The sequence below is a fragment of the Pungitius pungitius genome, chromosome 6, assembly GCF_949316345.1.
Source record: "Pungitius pungitius chromosome 6, fPunPun2.1, whole genome shotgun sequence".
NCBI lineage: Eukaryota > Metazoa > Chordata > Actinopteri > Perciformes > Gasterosteidae > Pungitius > Pungitius pungitius.
In genome coordinates this window covers 676,899-696,999 of record NC_084905.1, presented here as the reverse complement: position 1 = coordinate 696,999, position 20,101 = coordinate 676,899, and the positions used below count along the sequence as shown (strand labels likewise).

The following is a 20,101-nucleotide window of genomic DNA, read 5'->3' as shown; positions in this document are numbered from 1 at the left end:
GAGAAAAGCCTCAGCTAAATGACATGCAATGTAATAAGAGAACGGTCTAAATCTGTGAGAAACCCTCCTTAATGATGACAAAAGTAAACTTTATGAAATCAAAAGTTTATGATTCAAAAGGTTCGTTATTTTGTTCCAGAGAGCAAGTGAGATAAATATATATATATATATATATATATATATATATATATTAGAGTTCAATTTGTCCCTAACGTGCACTTGAAGATTCTCTTCTAATCAGAGTCAATGATGTTTTTAATGAATTGACGCAAGCCTTTGATTTCCAGCGTGCGTTTTACCTCAATCTCCCAGAGGGCCTTGGAGCTGGTGGCGGAGGTGGCGGACTGCCGCAGGGTGGTCCGGAGGAAGACGTGCTGCTGCTGCTTCTTGTACTCGTCACAGGTCAGAAACTTCTCCTGCTCCGCGTGAAACAGCCTCACCACGTCCCCCTGACGCGGCACACGTGTCACATGACACAGTCACAGTCATGACACGGCAGCCGGATCAATGGCTGCCGCTGGCTCGGAAACACAACATACCCCCTTCAGCACATCTTCCCTGTAGTCGCTGAACTTCATGAACAAGGTGATCTTAAAGCTTGTGTTGCAGTTAACCGCATTAACCTGCAGAAAGAAAACCACGCTTTGTTTATGCTCTAACAACAGTGGAAAGAACAAAGACAATTCAACATCTAAGGGACAAAGAATAATTACGGGTATTTCTCAGGTCTGTTCTTTACGTGTTTGACGACAGCTTTGTTTTAGCGGGGATAGAAACCACATCGATGAACGAACCTCTTTGCAGCCCAGGTTGTCCAGCAGCTCGATGTTACTGGCGTGGAGAGGCTGCCCTGCGTTCACTGGCATCAGCACAACCTTGTCGCCAACCACCACCTGACCCCATTACAGTTAAATGAGTCATATGCCAACGCAGGTGAAGACAGGGTGAGACATGTTCACACGAAGCAGAAAGACTGTGTCCATGCAAACATCCCTGTATTCTAAATAAAAAGGTGCTATGTGCAACAGGCTGACCTTCACACCGGAGGGTGATTGAGTTGTACACAGCAAACCGGTTTATTCGTATCGTGGTGCGCAAACATGAATAAAGCATACAGCTGTATTGTGACTGAAAGTACACGGCCTGTCATGGTGTCATCATCACCACTGTAAGTTACACTGGACTACACAATAGTTACCCAGTCACACACAAGCACACTGTGGCGCTAATCACATTTACACCAGTTCTGGATTTAGAGAATACAGGATATATAGAAAGTAAGGACCGACTGGATGCTTTTTTTAAAAATGGGTCAAGCTAAAAGCCTAACATGCAACGGGAAGGCCAGTGAATCCATGCTTTTTATTTGAGACTCTGTGTCTGACCTACTGATGCACAAACACCATGCACAATCAAGAGCAATACCTTCGACCAGAGGATGCTAAAGCCAGAAGGGGGAAGGACAAAATCAGAAATGTTACCGGGACAAGACAAACAAACTGACACATCAAATAGGATGAAAAAGTCGGGCATCTGCTGTACTTTCGACCCGAGAGGAACGTCGAACCGAGCGTTGTGTCTAAAATGTGTCGCGCCGCGCGCAGGGGGGAGACCTACGTTGTCGCCTTCGCTGCGGAGCTTCCAGAAAGGCTGAATGTAGAACCAGGAGCCCTCGTTCCCCGCCGAGTCCAAAGAAACCCGCATGGCGTTCTTCTCGAGCAGAGCAGGGAGGCGCTTGTTCACCGTCAGGTATTTGTTGCTCTTGATGTGCAGGAGCTAAGACAGAAGACGGGGTTCAACACGGCCGGCACCCTGCTGGACAAAGTACTCGGATACTTGCAGAACCTCTGCATTGTAAAACTAACATAAAAAGGAAAACTGAAGAAAAGAATCATGAAAATATACTCTGAAGAATAAAAAGTAGTCGATGCAGTAAAATAGACCTCCGGATTCTCTTTGGTAGGTAAAAAGAAATCCCAATTACCCAGACATGACTTGAGTTATTGTCCAGCAGCGTACAAGAGGAGGAGAAGATAAAGAGCTTATATAAATAAATAAAAAAATCATCAGGAGCTAAATGATACCAGTGATACAGAACTTCCGCTTGAGGCCTAAAGGAACAACGGAGGTCGCTTTGGACGCCTTTTGCAACAGCAGTCAAATTTGCTTTTGTTGACCGGTTCAGTCGTGAGTGAAAGCAGAAAACTAATATTGTGGCCCATTTCAGTGCGAGTAAACACAAACAAAAGGCAGGCGGCGCCCGCAGTGTTTGCTGAGGAAATAGTGTGTACCTGGATGACGTTACTGTATTTCACAACTTCCCCGAGGAGCTTCTTGTTCTCCGACTCGTTCTGCTTCATCTCCAGTTCTGCTGCATCCTGAGTCATGAGACAGAGATTCACTGAAGCTTTGGGGCCCAAATGAACATGGCGATCTCGAAACCAATTCTTATTATTATTATTGAAAAGCTCTACCTGTAACTTCCTGAAAAGGTCTCCCTGCGTGTTGTTGTGTCCTTGTTTTCCTTGTTGTTTGGCCTTCCAGAACTGCTTCTGGGCCGAGTATCTGTTCATGGGACACACCTTGAAGAGGCAGTCTGGAGAAGAGGACGACAGGCGACAAGTTAAGTGCCACTGAGGAGTCTTAATGTGGTGAACCTGAGAAATTCACCCACCGGAACCTGTGGTGTACTTTTAAAAATAAGTTTATCTAAATCCACAATATTGTGTGAAACAACATTGCCGGCAAAAGGGCCCAATGAACCTTGAGCATGTGTGTGTGTGTGTGTGTGTGTAACCTCGAACCACTGTGAAAAGTGTTTTTCCACACAGACCTCTGAACTTTTTGGGTGGGTTGGCCAGGTTTCCGGCATCGGGCTGGACCACACACCTGTCATCGACAAGCCTGCAGAGGAGAGGACACATCGATCTGAATTACGTCCATCATTCAATAAAACCACGCTTTACGTAATACAATCAGTCAAATGCAAAGACACAAAGCAGATTACAATTAAAAACCAATCATTTGAACGCCTGCAGGTGGAAGCGCTCAGCGAGCACCACCACCAGCAGTGACTGATGGGTTCATTATGGATCTCCGGAGCGGTTCAGAACCCATGAACACTGCTGGGAGGAGCTCGTCTAGTTCAACCTCCCTCCGGTGCGTCAGGCTCTAATTAGAGATCTAAAGCAGCCTGAGACGACATCCAGGATTCTGTGGGTTTCTACGCAGCGCAGAGTGAAAATTGATGAGTAGAGAATGATCCAAATGCACCTCAGAGCAGACACGTGCGTTGTGTGCGAGGTCGATGGAAGGGCCGTCACCCACCTAATAGGCGCCACACTTCCCAGATACTCAATCATTAAGAACCAGTTACACAAAAGCGATGTTTCATTCACAATTTCAGGGATGCCCAGCAGGTCAGTATCACTTTAGCTGAGGTCTAGGTTTAACGTATGCACGGAAAGAGCGGTCTCTGCAGACAGGGTCTCTGGTCACGTGGTTCGAGGAAGCGTCCATGCGTGTCGTTGGACACCGAGTGTTGGTCAGTCACAGACGGCTGAGCACCAGAGAAACTATTCTACAACACCAGCCATGAATCTCTACATCAAAGCCTCCGTATCGTCCCCGTTTGAACCAAAGGTCGAGGTGAACAAGCAGATCCATTCATCCTCGGGCCACTGAGGCGAAACACGACGCAGCGCACAATTCCTCCAATTCATACAAAAGCCCGCTGAAGTGAGCAGAGGCTTTTCCTTTGTGCCACGGAACTCGATAAGTGTCAATGATCCACGGGCCGTGTACCATTTCCTCCAACACTGTATCAGAGTGACATCTAAATGAGGCCCAATGCAGCCCAACAGGAAGCAGAGTCAAGTGCTAAACGGCTAAACAGGAAGGCTCTCCGGAAAAGTCACTCAAGCTCACAAATAGGTGACTAAGTCAGCGGAGAGCCGGCTCCAGTTCAAACAGACAGGCGGACTCCCTCAGCCGGTGCAACAGGTCACTGTGTAACCCAGTTAAACACAAACCAGCGATACCACGCTGGACACGGGCACGCTCATTTTAGCTCCACTGCTAGTCGGGGGGGGGGGGGGGACGGAGACCACACAGGGAACATTCAGCAGGTCATAAACAGAGCAGCAACGTAAATATGTCCATTGTTTTCCAATAGAAGGAATAAATCAAACCGCCAAGTGACTCATCAGTGAGAAAACTATAAGGAAGCGCAGCATGTTTTTGCACATCCAAAGGTGCTGATGAACCAGTGCAAGAATCAGAGTGGCATAATCGCTCATTGAATTCAGCTTGAGGTCAACTAACTTCTTGGAAAGATCATTGTATAGAAAAGCTAAATTAAACGTTGTCCTATAAAATATTATCTCTCATACACGCACACAGGTCCATGACGAGGTGGGTATGTTAATGACTACAAATCCAAAAAATACCCTTCATCTCCAAAAGGATCATTTCGGATAGTTAAAACTTTCAAGTGGCCAAGGGTTCCGGATCAGAAAAATGACCTGAAAAAAAAGGTCACTTTTGGCATTTGGGTGTTTGTAATGTCACACGTGGAAAGCGTGCACATCTAATTTCATCCAAAGCAAACAAGTGCAACAGCTGCATGTGTAGCCGAGGTTCTATTGCACTCCGGGAGGTTCCTGCAGGATCCGTTTCTGCTCTCCATGAAACACTGCGCCCTCCGCGTTATTGAAGCCCTGATAAGAGTCTCAACAACGAGAGCTGTGAACAATCGGCGGTGTGCACTTTCCCACCTGTACAGCCGCGGGAGCCTTACAGAAAAAGAAAGTGGGTCACATGTGTGCACTCCAGATAGTGAGGCAAGTAGCCCAGGTGCTTTTAGCTTTTAGCATTGTCTCCAAGACAGAAGGAGACATGCTGAGGGAGGAGTGGAGGAGGTGGGTGGGGCACAGCCGTTCCTCTGGGGGTCGACCTTTTCCCGCTCGTTGTGCAGGCGCCGAGGCCACAGTGCACCCGGAACCACCGAGGTATTCCCCCTTGGGCCGAGGCTTTCCGCTCAGGAGGAACTACAGCTCAGAGATGAACTGCTGGCGGCAGAATGACACCACAAAATAAAAGCCGTTTCCAGAACGCCTACACACAGCCGCTGGTACGGAGTCAAACTGACAATGAAACCTGTGTCACAATGTAAAGCAACGGATGCAAAACTCTGTCAGGTTAGAAGGAAGCAGTGTCTGCCTCCCGGGTCCCCAACTGAAGCACTATGAGCAGTCAGCAATCACAGTGAAAGAAATAGCAAAGAGCCTGGACACTAAAAGGGAATGCCAGGTCTTCTTCCCTCTCCTATAATGCCATGTGTTAACCTTTCCTGCCATTTTACAACACCTGGATCCCTGTGTGACTCACGCTTCTCCTAAACTTTACTGCTATACATGATGCAAAAATGATGGAAGAACTACAAATGGACCCAGTCCTTTGATCAAGTGAAATACGTGAGATATAAAGGCGCAGTGCTCCTGAGGGTCACTGGTGTCGTCACATGAAGATCGAATGTGTGCAGAATGACTCTCGGTGGGGGGGAGGGGGGGGGGGGGTTGTTGTTGTTCCGCCGGCGGGCCTCTGCGGGACAGTTGTGCTCGTGAGCGCCCTTCTACCTGTGAAACACGGCGCTTTGCATTCCGGTTCCATCTGATCTGCGTAACCGTGAAGTACCCGCGCGCGCACGCACATACATACAGGAAAAGGCCTCGTCGTCCTCGGGCTGAACTTTTAACACCTCGACTCGGTTTCCCGGTGGCCGTGTGTGCCGACCACAACGCGCCGTGACGTGAAGGTGCTCCACGGGGTTCGGGTCCATGTGGCAGCGGCGCACGAGGAACTCACCCCAAAGTGCTGATGAAGCCGCTCACCGAGCCCTCGGCGCACAGAGACACCACGTCTCCGTTGTGGAGAAAACTGGTCCTGTGCTCGGACATGTTCCCTCTGCGTGCGGGTCAGACGCGTCCCCGGGTCTCCATGTAGAAACACTGCTACTTCTTCTCTTCTGGTGGGGGCGTGTTTGGAAGAGAGAGAGAGAGGGGGGGGGGGGCGTCACAGCGTCTCCGGTTCAGCTGCAGTCTTCACATTCACCTCCATTCTTTCAGCTCTACTTTGCAGACGCGTCGTTTGAGGGGCGCCAGGGGGGGGGAGAAACCGGTGTCGCTTGTTTTGTTTCTTTAGAGAAGAGCGCTGCGTTTCGGGACTTGTTGGACTTCTTCCTGTATGTCACCCACTTCAGGGGGGGAGGAGACTGCTGCTGTCAGGGCCTGCAGACTACTCCCCGCAATCACATTTTTTTTTGGGGGGGGGGGGGTGGTGGTTTATTCTGAAAAGACATTAAGAAAAATACACGTTTGTGTACTTCCTGTAGGGGTTACACAATGTTACACAACAGTCTAGGTGCAGTCAGCACAACGCAAGTCGATTAAACTGGAGATGACGTTTTCATTGCTGTGTGTGGGACTGACGACGTATTTCACATTTCCTGATCTGTCGACTGCTTCAAACTCAACCACCAGGAGACCTGACTGCGGTCATGTGGACCGCGTTTCAAAAGGACGCGCCTCTATTCGAGGTGTTACGGTAAATGGGGCACTGGTCACCTTTTCGGCCCCGAAACCTACAATCATTGACTTCACCAGATAAAACTGCGAGGTGCTGAGCGCCAGCTTTCCTGGGGGAGATTTTGGAGGGGACCACTTGTAAGATGGTTCGAATAGTCTTATCACCACTGTGCTTAGATCTGACCACCAATTTGCACATCAGGACTGCTGCGGTCAAGGCTTGGCCCCTGCCCAGGTCATAGCTCACCATCTTCCGGGGTCCTACAGCACGAGCCACTGGTGGGCCCGATCCCAAAGGGCTGCGATTCACTTCTATTGCACCCTGTGACCCTATTATTGTTGTGGAAGTTTTTGTTGAATAAATAAATAATGACAAAATATTCTTGATGGGAAACAGCTTTTCAGTTGAGGTGTGATTATCGGTGTTTTCTCTTTTTTATATAAAAACTTTCACCCTGGATTTATTCAAGTTGAAAATTGTACGTTTGCAGTTACTTGAATATGTTATGTTGATATATATATGTTTAATCCACTAAATGTGTCAGAATGCCGTAGTATATAGTTCAGATTTGTACACACATGTCCTTGTCAAAGATTAAACTGGTAGTTTTCACCCTTATCACAGTCAGAGGGAACATTCTGCAGCAGAATGAATATTTTACTTTGAGGTTTTTTTTCTCTTATAGCAGATTAAACTTGTGTACTTTTACCTCGGTAAGGGTTTGAAAGTTGGGCTTTTCAATATATATATATATATAAAGCATACCAACAACTTAATCAGCTATCAGCATGGCAATAAGATGGGAAATTATTGGAAAGAAGTCGCCAAAACATTTCTCATTTTTGATAATGTACAAATGAAGAAACTGTGAGACATTTCCATGTACTGCCCATCTTGACACACCAGGGGGCGCTAGAGGTCAAGTCCCGTTAAGTGACCCACGTCACCCTCTGGTCCAGTGGGAAGGCCTTAGGATCAACGTGTCACTCTGCTGTTCTGTTCTGTATAGCTTTGTGTTTGTGGTAAATACAAACAAAGGGACCAGAAAAGGGTGATTTCATGAACCTGATACTCGTCCCTCAGTCATATTCTCAGTGACACATTGATTATACACTCACCGGCCACTTTATTAGGTACCCCATGCTAGTAACGGGTTGGACCCCCTTTTGCCTTCAGAACTGCCTCAATTCTTCGTGGCATAGATTCAACAAGGTGCTGGAAGCATTCCTCAGGGAGTTTGGTCCATATTGACATGATGGCATCACACAGTTGCCGCAGATTTGTCGGCTGCACATCCATGATGCGAATCTCCCGTTCCACCACATCCCAAAGATGCTCTATTGGATTGAGATCTGGTGATTGTGGAGGCCATTTGAGTACAGCGAACTCATTGTCATGTTCAAGAAACCAGTCTGAGATGATTCCAGCTTTATGACATGGCGCATTATCCTGCTGAAAGTAGCCATCAGAAGTTGGGTACATTGTGGTCATAAAGGGATGGACATGGTCAGCAACAATACTCAGGTAGGCTGTGGCGTTGCAACGATGCTCAATTGGTACCAAGGGGCCCAAAGAGTGCCAAGAAAATATTCCCCACACCATGACACCACCACCACCAGCCTGAACCGTTGATACAAGGCAGGATGGATCCATGCTTTCATGTTGTAGACGCCAAATTCTGACCCTACCATCCGAATGTCGCAGCAGAAATCGAGACTCATCAGACCAGGCAACGTTTTTCCAATCTTCTATTGTCCAATTTCGATGAGCTTGTGCAAATTGTAGCCTCAGTTTCCTGTTCTTAGCTGAAAGGAGTGGCACCCGGTGTGGTCTTCTGCTGCTGTAGCCCATCTGCCTCAAAGTTCGACGTACTGTGCGTTCAGAGATGCTCTTATGCCCACCTTGGTTGTAACGGGTGGTTATTTGAGTCACTGTTGCCCTTCTATCAGCTCGAACCAGTCTGGCCATTCTCCTCTGACCTCTGGCATCAACAAGGCATTTCCGCCCACAGAACTGCCGCTCACTGGATGTTTTTTCTTTTTCGGACCATTCTCTGTAAACCCTAGAGATGGTTGTGCGTGAAAATCCCAGTAGATTAGCAGTTTCTGAAATACTCAGACCAGCCCTTCTGGCACCAACAATCATGCCACGTTCAAAGTCACTCAAATCACCTTTCTTCCCCATACTGATGCTCGGTTTGAACTGCAGGAGATTGTCTTGACAATGTCTACATGCCTAAATGCACTGAGTTGCCGCCATGTGATTGGCTGCTTAGAAATTAAGTGTTAACGAGCAGTTGGACAGGTGTACCTAATAAAGTGGCCGGTGAGTGTATATTATATATTAGCACAGAAAATAATCACTGAGCATTGATTTCAATAAACCGTGAAAAAAACAAACTAGGAACAAAAGTATTTCAAACTCTATGGAACAGATACAATGGATCACACTGTTTCGTAATTATTGTAATTAATGTATATATATAATATATAACGTCATAGAGACAGAGTGAGAGAGAGAGAGAGAGAGAGAGAGAGGGAGAGAGAGAGAGGGAGAGAGAGGGAGAGAGAGAGAGAGAGAGAGAGAGGGAGAGAGAGGGAGAGAGAGAGGGAGAGAGAGAGAGAGAGAGAGAGGGAGAGAGAGAGAGAGAGAGAGAGAGAGAGAGAGGGAGGGAGAGAGAGAGAGGGAGAGAGGGAGGGAGAGAGAGAGAGGGAGAGAGGGAGGGAGGGAGAGAGAGAGAGAGAGAGAGAGGTGATGTTCCCATGCAGCCAGTGGAGCGCATCGCGCGGACCTGTTTGTTTCCTCGCTCACGTGTTTTTAGAGTAAACTGAACACGTCTCCTTCTGAAACCTCAGTTCCCTTTGATACCACCGTTAGGGTCTCTCCCTCTCACCCTCTCTCTCTCTCTCTCTCTCTCACCCCTCCCTCCCCCCCCGTTACACTTCCCCGCCGCGGTGCAGGTCCTCGCGGTGTCCGGTGCAGGTGAGTGTTGCGCGTCGCGGTAAACGTTACCGCGCTTCTCTCACACAGGTGGTTTCCGTCGCAGGTGTTTTTTTTTTCCTCTTCTTTAGTCGTCGTGTTGCCTCGTGGATGTGGCGAGTGTCATTAACCCGTTATTAATCACCACGCCGGTGTGGTGTCATTAACCCGTTATTAATCACCACGCCGGTGTGGTGTCTTCCGCCACCGAAAGAGACCATTGATTCATCGGCGTGGACACAGTGGAAACTTTTTATAGTTATTTTTGTAATTTGTGTCTTTGTGCAATTAGTTGACTGATTTACTCTTAAAGAGGTGTTTGTTGCACGCTGCTGCTTTGCCACCATTCCCACTAAAGAACACGTTAGATGTGTTCATGTCTTCTTACCTGTATGTTCTAAGGTTGATCTGCTGCTACAGCTGAGCATTTCCAACCCAGTTCAAATCCCCTTTCAGAAGATTAAGGGGCACATTGGTGCCATGTGGGGCTCTTTTTGTGCGCTGATGCATTGTGGAGTATTGACAACCTTTCCACACCCCCTAGGTGCTGTGGAGGTGAACGGGGCTGGATGACCACCTGACCTTAACCCGGGCCACCAGACCATGCCTCTGAGGTCATAATGTCTTCACTGCAGCGCGTCATTCTACAGGAAAAGGACCAGGACGCTGAGAAGAACTTGGACTGGAGCTACATCGAGTGGGCCGAAAACGAAGCCGCCCCCACCGGTGTGGCGGACGCAGAGACGCAAACGGACCGGGGCCCGTTTCAGCACAAGCAGTGTCAGACCAGCAGCCCGGTCATAATGCACATAGATCTCACGCGGACACACTCCAAGCTGAGACATTTGTCCCTGGGGGACACCGACGGACTGGTGGCCCCTTTGGTCCAGTTTGACCGGCAGGCCCCGGCCCGCATCTCCACGTCCCCCACCTTGAGGAGAATGAGGAGCACCAGGCGTCCCGTGATGGACAGCCGGGACCCTGTCATGATGGGGGTCACCCCGGAGGAGCCCTCCTGCGGGGGCGCCGCGTCCCCCGTGAGGCCGCTGTCCCCGGCACACCGGGTCAAGTCTCCCCTCGCAGCCAGCCCCCTCTCCTACGGAGAGCTCTGTCCCGATCATCAGCCCACCTCCTGGTCCGGCCGACAGAGAACCCCGTGGCAGAGATCAAAGACTTTCACCAACGGTACCGCGGGGGCAGAATGTCGCAGCGCCCGCCCCGCCCTCACCGAGGATTTCACCTTTCCTGACTGCGGGGGTCAGGTGAGCCTTCTGTGTGCTTCTTTATTCATTGCATCCCGCCACCTTCACCTCGAGTCATGTGCTTGAGTCTGGTGAGGATTTAAAAACAAAACAAAACAAAAACATCTTCTTTTTTATGCGGAGCCCCGTAAACAAAATGGTTACACACATTTCTTTTCTCCTCCCCCCCCCCCCCCCCCGTTCGCCCTTTACCTCCTGTGGCGCTCCCTCACAATGCGAGCTTTCGACAGCAAATGAATCAGCAGTTACGTGCACTGACAGCTCCGACCAAGCCCACGGCCCGGAGAACCCTGGGAAGCGCTCTCCTCGGGGCCCCCGGCTCACCCGCAGCCAGCAGTCACCCAATCATGGAGGGGTCAGCGAGCGATAGGATGAGATAAAGGGGGGGGGATCTATTCATCGGCTCGCGCTATTCAACCGAGCACATTCTAGATGGAGTGGCGGCATGTTCCTCGGAAATCAGGGGCTTTCGACCACTTAAAAACACCGATTCAAATTGTAAACGTCTCCGAAAGCGATACAGCGGTGTGGTTAGCAGCAGGAGGTCATGGCGCAGCAGGAGGTCATGGCACAGCAGGAGGTCGTGGCACAGCAGGAGGTCGTGGCGCAGCAGGAGGTCGTGGCACAGCAGGAGGTCGTGGCGCAGCAGGAGGTCGTGGCACAGCAGGAGGTCGTGGCGCAGCAGGAGGTCGTGGCACAGCAGGAGGTCGTGGCGCAGCAGGAGGTCGTGGCACCATCGACGCGGTGTTGAGGGCACGGTGCTTGTGTGGCGTGTTACTGTAGCTACAGCCACAGCTTTGGAAACCTTCTAGCCAGATGAACACACGAACAATTACATACAATTATCTGATTTAAGTGGTTTTGAACATTCTGAAGCCACAGAAGCTTTTCATTCTCCAGTAGTCGTTGATCATCTCGGTACATTGAACGTGATTCTTGTTTTCTGCACATTTCAATTCAAGTTTCCTGTTCACCGATGCCGTGTTTTCCTCTTTTCGCAGGACAACGAGCTTTGTCTTAATAGGTAGGTGCACCTTACACTGTCTGCAGGTTGTGTGTGTGTGTGTGTGTGTGTGTGTGCGCCCCGTCATCAGAGGCCCGCAGAAACCCTTCATTCTCAAGTGTGCGAGAGCATGTTTGCATTTCAGGAATGTGGTCCCAAAGCATTTACTGCAGCTGATGGACAACATGACCGGTGTTTGTTTTTGTTTTTAATGCATCTCTTATTTCCATCTTCGCTCCCAGCAGCACCTGTCAGCCAGGTATCTGTGTCAAACATGGACATTTGTGCAACTGCATGGAGCGCCGCGGGTGCCGTGCTTTCTCTGCTCTCGGGCCGCCGTGATTGGACCTTTTGGTTTAAGGAGCCCATTGTTCATTCATTGTCAGCCGGCTCTTTGTTCGTGGAGTTTGGAGAGTCCAATGGTTATGTAGGGACTGGACAACCCCTCATTAGGGCTCTTTTCTCTCACTGCCACCCACACCCCATGCGAATGGGCAGCCGGGCTCTTCCCCTCACTGGATAATTAGGCAGCTATTGTCCCTCGGGTGGCACCCTGGCCCGGTTCCTCTCACAGTGACGGGGCCCGGCCAGCCTTCGGGTTGGGGCCGCTTGGTTTTCGGGCATCATTATTATTTCTGTTGTTGCGCAGGGAACAAAAGGTGTATTTTCCCAAGTGCTGCCGGGGGGCGAGAGGCTGACGCAGGGGGGAATCTGTCCGCGCCCGGCGCCGTTAGGAGGATCGCGGTGAATGGGCCGCGAGGAGGCGCTGACCCGGTTTGCAGGAGTGCGTGGTGTACGGTGATCAGGTGCTAATGTCCGGCAGCCCATACGTTGATCTGGAGACGGGGGCCGCGTCAGTTTACCGGGGGAGGGGCGGGGAGAGCAGCGCACAGTCTGAGCTTTCACAGTTCAACAAAAGTGTCCTAAACAAAAAAAGTACCAAGGTATTCCCGTCCTGCAGCAGAGTGACGCTTCCTCGCCAGCTGTGCGTTTGCTTCTGGAGCCGCCAGCACACACTGGTGTCATGGTGTCATGGTGTCATGGTGTCATGGTGTCATGGTGTCATGGGCAGTGGGAGGGAGTTCTTCAAAAGAGGATCTGTTGGTCTAACGAAGCAGATTCAACATATGATAGCAGACAAACCAGTACCAGCGTTGTTCCTCTTGCTTCTGCTTCTGCTCCACTCCAACCCGATGATAACATTCCTCAAATGGATGTGTCATCTTTTTGTCGAAACCTTTAAAATCAACTCTTGACAGTTTTTTACAATATCCGGAAAAGGTGAAACCGCAGGTCACTGACCAGCTGACAGCTTCTGTGTGTCTTATTTCTGTTGTTGTTCTAATGAATAGAGACGTCACGGTGGCATGGGCGCAGTTCGGATTGTGATTGTCGGAATTCAGACAATCGAGTTTGACTACATTTAGAATTGTTTTACCCGTCTGAAAAATGTGGTTATGCTGTTCCCAGACAATTAGTCGGCATATTACTTTATCAGCCGCACATTAATGACATCATTCCTCTGATGTGTTATGCGGCCTTTGAGTTTTAATTTCATCCCTTGCTTTGGGCAGTAATCTTTAAGGTTGGACAGCAGCAGCTGCACTTGAGAACAGAGCTCTGCCTGAGGCTGAAAGCAGGCCTGTGTTGGATTAATCAGCAGACACATAACACGTCATCTTCATCATTTCTTGCTCCTCGTGTTAGTTGGCCACATTCTGCACGAGGCAGATGGTGTTTCGTCCCTGTAAAATGAACCTGAAGAATTGTGTTATTTCCTGTGGATTTGCGTGGTCTTTTCTCTTTGTGCCGTATAACGTTTACAAAGGAATAATAGTGGTCCAATGAGGCTGGTTTATAAATGTTGAGTAACGCTACTAGTTTTAATCTTGACGTGTTTGGCAACCAAAATAATTAACACCTGTTTACTGTTCCCTCAGGCTTCAGGAAAGGAGGCGGAGCTCCGTGGTGGTCAGCTTGCCCGGATTGGATGTTTCACCCGGAGACCTTTTTGTATTCAATGGAGCAGCTGACAGATTAAACGGTTCAAACTTCTCTGGTAGATTCCTTTTGATGTACTATATACAAATACTGCCATGGTGTGGCGGGTTGAAGCCTGTCATCGGCGGTGTATCTCTGATAAACGTCCCCCGGTCCCTCCTCGTCACGGCCATCAGCGTCAAGGAAGAGGAAGTTCACTAAAGAGATCCCATTGTTACGTTTTTTTTATTACGACGCTTCTGCAAACTTCTCACAGTCTAAGCGTTGACCCTTGAACCCTTTAAAATCAAGGCATGAGTTACACGAGCAAATGTTTGTTTTTGCTTTCGTCAAGAGACTGTTGACAGCCGTTTGCATCCGTCAGTAGAACTTATATTCTATATAAGATATAATTTCCTGCTAGAATTCATCATTTTTATACATTATACATTCTGTGTGTCTCTGTGCTTCTGGTGCAAAGCCCCTATCACATCACGCACAACACAGACTTCTAATTCAACCTCTCAACAAAAAGAAACCACAGCTGTAACCCTGAGACGGTGTTTTGTTTGTTGGATTCTAATCTGTTGCACAATTCTTGCTGTATCTTTTGTTCACAGTCCTTTCTTTATGTTTATGATTTGCACAGATATAAAGAAGTCAAAGTGGCCCTTCTCAAGGCGCAGTACGGTAGGTGCTCGTCTCAGGCCGGCTGCTTCTGGTCTTGTTTTGATGCGCGACGTTGCATCAGCGGCCAGTTGGTTTGGACATTGTTCTCTGACCCACTTCCCCAAGCAGATTAATGCGGTTTCTTTTATCCCTTCGGCCTTGATCCGGCTTTTATAATTGGTCAACATTTGAAATGCAGAACCAAACTTGTGAGAGAAGTTATTCAACACGGCCATATGGAGAGATGATTATGTAACAACACGCCCCCCCCCTTTCCTTCATCAACACACATTGAGAGCTGAAAGACCTTTTAGTCAAGATGTGCTCAGTCTGTGTCTTTCTCCCTCACCTTTCAGACTAAAGGGAAGTCCCTCACAGGCACAGCGTCAGATATTGAAAAACATCTCTCCTCGTCACAGATTCAGGACTGGAGAAACCCAGATCTTCAGAGGTACAAGGTGAGGCACGAGCTGCGTCAGCAGTCCAGCCCCAAACCATCCCGGCTGTTTGTCATGTAAATCATGGGCTCGTTGAATCCGTGCAGTGACTTCTAATGCAAGCAAAGGGAAAGTTTGAACAAAGAGATCTAGATTTCCAGTACAAATAGATCTCAAGTGACTCAGAGGTAATATGATGGCAGTTTGAGGGAAGCTCCTGCACCATCAACATTGCGCAATTTGTGAAAGAACCAGAATTTCTAGGCCGTTCGCAATCAGCGGGATCCTGCACACGTGTATAAACAAACACTGACACATATTTGAGTCACTAAAGTCAGGCTTTTTATATTTAATAGTCCACGTCCAAACCGAACCACCCTGCCGTCTCTCTGTCTGCGTGCAGGACCTCTCTCTGGCGGAGTTCCTGCGGGACCAGTCCTCCCAGGTCGGCCCTGCCTCTGACCCTCAGGGCTTCAAGAGACAAGAGGCCATCTGGGAACTCTTCACCAGCGAGTGTGTCTACTTCCTGGATCAGCTCATGGTTCTCAAAGAGGTGGCTGTCCAACACACAGACAAAACTCAGAATGCAAACGCACATTCAAATAAACACAAGCACACACAAGTCATTCACCAAACCCGACATGCCGGTGGGGTCCATGTAAAAAAAACTCTCCCGTGTATTCTTTACAGTGTGACAATAAGAAAATCAACGTGAGCACAACAGATGAGCACATTCTGACATCTTTGGTGCCTTTCAGGTGTTTTCGGCTACACTCACAAACCTGCAGGCGAGGCACTGCCTGGCTGATGTCGACTCCTGGAGGCTGTTTGCAAACCTCAACGAGCTTTGCCTGGTGAGAAGTGATGCAAATAAGTAGCATGTGGACTGTTATTTTTATGTTTTTATTCTGCAAATAATTACAAACCGCAGCAGCCGCAGCATGAGTTACAAAAACCACCTGTTTGAGGCCGAAAGGTAGAGGACAGCAAATGTTAACTCCTAATAAAAGGGCTCTAAATAGGAAAACTTGTACTTATTCATGAAAGCTTTATCTAGACAGGAAAGCCTCTGTCAGTGAGAGACAGACTACGACACAATCAAAAGCGCTCACTGATGTAACATCACTGAGACAACTGTGTTGAAACGTACTTTTAGAGAGCGGTGTTTTCATGCCTGAACACACGGCTTAGAGTTCTAAAGAACTGGGCCTCACAATATGTTTTCATTCGGTGATTCATCCACCACTTATTCACCCTCACAATATGCCTCAAACCGCTTCTTTTTATCAACAGAACTGAAATGTATTGTGGTTTGTGACACATGACGGTTACTGGAAAAGCGGTTTCCATGGCGTCAGGGTGTATTTGTTCCTTTTATAATAACAAAACCGAGGGGTGTGACGCTGTTGACGACAACATGTCTGCTTCAGGTGAGCTTCGGTTTCCTGAACAACCTCCTCCGCGCCATCAGGGACGCGCTGCAGGTGACGCGCGGCGGCGGGCCGACGCTGCTGGAGCTGCTGAGCAAAGCAAGTGCCCCACACGGGGGAACACGCACAACGACACGCACGCTGACTCTGTGCACAGCCCACGCATATTTATATTCTTTATCTCCCACGATAAGATGCCGGCGACAAGGAAACACTCAGATAAACTTATATAAACTAATACAAGCTGAATACGTGTGCGCAATAAGCAAGAATCCAGTGTTGTTCTTTATTGAAGATAAATAATATATGAATGTATTTCAGAATAAAATAAATAGTGATTCACTTTTGCTGCTTGGCCCGGTTCCGCTTGCTTCAAAAAGCTCACACTTTTTCAGACACACAGAGAAAAAGACACTTTTCCAGGTTAATATGTTGTTATTTTCTCATGAATAGTGTTCCTTCAATGAAACCACTTCATCCAACGGTTGAATAACGCATCACACAAAGCGACTGCAGAGTGTATTTTCTCATCTTTGTGCCTGTTCTCTTCTTGTATGTTTTTTTACCATCTGTTTATCTGCTCCTTAATAGCTGATGTGAGCAGGCCGGCTGCTTCCTGATGTTTGTATAACCCTCCCATCCCTTGGCAGGCTTTCCAGGAGAGTTTATGTCACTGCCTGCAGAAGTACTGCCTCAACTACTCCACAGCGCTGCTTTATCTGGACAGCCTGAAGCCCAGAGAGGACTTTGGATCCTACGTGAAGGTACTGGGGGCAGCGTGTCAGGACACCTGCCACGTGAACGGGTTCCTCTGACGTTTCTTCACCTACAGCCCCCCCCGCTCACCATGTTTGTTTTCTCTCAAAAAAAGTGGTGTGAGAGGAACGAGCAGTGCCGGAGGCTGCAGCTGCGCGACCTGTTGGTGGCGCCGTTGCAGAGGCTCACCCGATACCCTCTGCTGTTGCGTAACATTGCGAAGAGATGCCCGACGGAGGACGAGGCCGGAGGCCTGCAGGTCATAACGGAGCAGGTGGACACGTCGATATGTGAGGACCCTGATCGACGCACCGCCACAAAACTGCTATTTACATAAAACAGGGGTGTTATTTAGCGCCTTTCAGCAGGCCGTCATTGACAGTGAGCACGGTGCAGGGTGGGGTGGGGGGTGGAGGGGGGGGGGCGACGACGACAAGCCCAACATTCCTCAGAGCCGCAGGTGTCACATTCGGCCACGTGCGTTTCATCACCAGGGGGGGGGGGCTTTGGGAAGATAAATAGGTTTACATGTGTCCTGACAGTTCGTTCTTCAAAGCCCCCCCCCCCCCCCCCCCCCCCGCTGACCTGTCTGTGACGCCATGGACCGGCTGTGGGAGTCAAAGCAAAAGTCACAGCGTTGGCTCACGTACTTCACCGCAGACCTTTGTATAACCGTTAAAAACAGCATGACAGAGCGGCTCAGGTGCACGAGGTGAATAGTGTAACCTGGGCTGGGGCGTGTAGGCCAATGTCCTCTGGGTGTGGGAGGTATGCACCGTAAAAGCTGAGTGGGGTAATCTCTCACCACACGTTTACGCCCGTATTCACAGGCAGCCGTCGCTACACGGGATAAGAAAAGATGAGAAAGAAAGTTGATCTGATTATCTTATCTGATTATTTTATTGTGTTATTATTGTGACCACGTCGTTATTTTAAAGGTCGCGGGTTGTTTTTCATTTTTAGTTTGATTCTATCTTGGTCGTGAGGTCGCCTCTCTTCTTCCAGGTGATTTGGAGGGAAAGGTGAAATGGCTGGACAACTACCAGAAGGTGAAACAGCTGAGAGATGCCTTGGTGTGGCTGCCTGTGTGGGAGAGGGACAAGCGGGCCTTCGTCCCCGAGGTCGGTCTGCTCGTGTGTGTGTGTGTGTGTGTTTATATCCATGCTTGTCTGTGTCTGTCAGAGCACTTGCTCTTCCAATAGCTTGTGTGCAGATCAGATGGTCCAATCATGTTTCTGCAAGTGAAATCCGATATTGTGAAAAGTGAAGTATTAGCAACACGCTTTGTGTATCGCTGTAAGTCCCTCTCACCTGACTGACGGCTTCCCTTTCAGAATCTGAAACATTTGTTAAAAGCTGTCACTCTGGAGAATCTCATTTCTCACAGAAGTCTGCTCCACGAAGGGAAAGTGATGCTCACAGGTATGTGCAGCTGGAGGAGCTCCCACATCTCACATACTCAGCGCTCCTTCTAGAGTAAAACCTCTCTCTCTTTGCTTCATCCCCAGAAAACACAAAGCTGATCGACGTTTATTTGTTCCTGTTTGACGAATTCCTGCTGATCACAAAGATAAAGAGAAACAAGAAGGTGCGTCGCTCTCGTTGTCGTGTTCGCCGTGAGGAGCTACCACTAACCCGTTCTCACTGTGCCCTGTGTAGCGCTCCATCGGTCCAGAGCAGAACCCTCTCAGGATGCCACAGAACCTGGAGCTGGATCAGCTCCTGAAAGACGGATGCACCTTTGTGGTGCTGGACCAGCCCGTCTCTCTGGACCGACTCCAGCTCAAGAACATCGACCAGCTCAACGCTTCGGGTAAAACGGTCGTCCCTCCCCTTCGTTCCCTTTGGGTCGGAGCGTTAACGATGTGCACGGATCAGTGTGCAAGTTGTTGATGGAATAATGGAAACGTCGTGCTTCTTTTGTAGCGTCGGGGCTGCCTCATTCTTTCATAATCATGCACCAGAACCGCTACCAGCAGTGCATCGGCGCATTCATCCTGCAGGCTGCATCAGAGGCTGCCAAGGTACATCCCCCCCCCCCCTCTGACGTGTTACTGACGCTTCATCTTCTGTCGATTTGTTATTATCTCTCTGTAAAGCACAACATTACGCTGGGAAGCAAAAAGTACGTTTTAAGTCTGTTCGGCTTAGTTTTGGAGGATTTTCAACTGAACCCAATCATCACTGATATTTGCGTATATGTATTTTACTTTATACATAACCGGTTAGTTCAGTCATCCATATTAGAGATAATGTTCTCCTTTCTGTAAACGGAGAACAGTTTATGTGATGTTTTACAGTTAAGGGCCTACTTTCTTAAATAGCTTGCATCTATTTGCATAACAAATAAAAAAGGCTCAATTCAAATGTAATGAACTTGATATTTCTCTTTTTGTGTGTCTTTGTACAGCGAGTGTGGATGACCACGATAGAGGGCGCCATCACGGCGCTGCTGGCTTCTCCGCAGCCTCGAGTGAAGAGCTCCTCCCTGTGGCTGGAGTCCTCCCAGATATGAGGAAGCGTCTCTGCTTGTAAATAGGTAGCATCATCCATCCGCTGCTGCAATAGGGTTCAATAAACATCTCATTAAGTCAAAGCTGTTCTCCAGTGTTTATTTTTTTTTTTTAAGAAGACACATATCTGATATCTAATTCACTTTACAAAAGGAATTTTACCTTGATGTCATCTAGCTGACTTTTTACAGCCAGAATTGGCCCAGAAGTGGTAAAGATTTCCATTTCAACGTTAACAATCCTACGAAAGTAGTCAGACTCCATCTGCTGATCAAAGGCTGCAGAAAGGCCACTAAATGGTCCTCAAGGTAAGATTTTTTGGGACAAAACTAATGCTACCAAGGCCAAAAATGAACTTCACATTTTAACTATGAAAGACCTAACAAACTAGAAAACACCGATTTAGATTAAGACGTAAAATAGAGATAAAAAATATATGCATTTCTTAATTATCTATAAAGAAAGATAAAAAACCCCACCACACATG

The 20,101-nt window shown here is 48.5% G+C and overlaps 2 protein-coding genes across 3 annotated transcripts in view; one reads left to right on the top strand and one right to left on the bottom strand.

Moving 5' to 3' along the window:
- Positions 1 to 6,134, bottom strand: part of itpr2 (inositol 1,4,5-trisphosphate receptor, type 2) — a 38,006-nt gene extending 31,872 nt beyond the window's left edge. For both annotated transcript variants that reach the window (XM_037452610.2, XM_037452611.2), the window contains exons 1-8: positions 5,866 to 6,134; positions 2,834 to 2,904; positions 2,475 to 2,596; positions 2,292 to 2,378; positions 1,618 to 1,776; positions 795 to 893; positions 540 to 623; positions 300 to 449 (exon numbers count right to left, since the gene is read on the bottom strand). In XM_037452610.2, coding sequence (XP_037308507.2) covers positions 300 to 449; positions 540 to 623; positions 795 to 893; positions 1,618 to 1,776; positions 2,292 to 2,378; positions 2,475 to 2,596; positions 2,834 to 2,904; positions 5,866 to 5,957 — 864 coding nt within the window. In that variant the 5' untranslated portion in view covers positions 5,958 to 6,134. The remainder of the gene's footprint in view (positions 1 to 299; positions 450 to 539; positions 624 to 794; positions 894 to 1,617; positions 1,777 to 2,291; positions 2,379 to 2,474; positions 2,597 to 2,833; positions 2,905 to 5,865) is intronic.
- A 3,184-nt stretch (positions 6,135 to 9,318) lies between these two features.
- Positions 9,319 to 20,034, top strand: plekhg7 (pleckstrin homology domain containing, family G (with RhoGef domain) member 7). The gene is made up of 17 exons (XM_062563097.1): positions 9,319 to 9,567; positions 10,109 to 10,826; positions 11,828 to 11,850; positions 13,770 to 13,888; positions 14,459 to 14,499; positions 14,835 to 14,936; positions 15,319 to 15,468; positions 15,674 to 15,769; positions 16,346 to 16,444; positions 16,996 to 17,109; positions 17,217 to 17,391; positions 18,107 to 18,222; positions 18,436 to 18,523; positions 18,610 to 18,689; positions 18,761 to 18,914; positions 19,028 to 19,125; positions 19,512 to 20,034. Exons 2-17 carry the CDS (start codon positions 10,185 to 10,187, stop codon positions 19,614 to 19,616), a joined length of 2,202 nt encoding a protein of 733 aa, XP_062419081.1. The 5' UTR covers positions 9,319 to 9,567; positions 10,109 to 10,184; the 3' UTR covers positions 19,617 to 20,034.
- Positions 20,035 to 20,101: the final 67 nt, after the last annotated feature.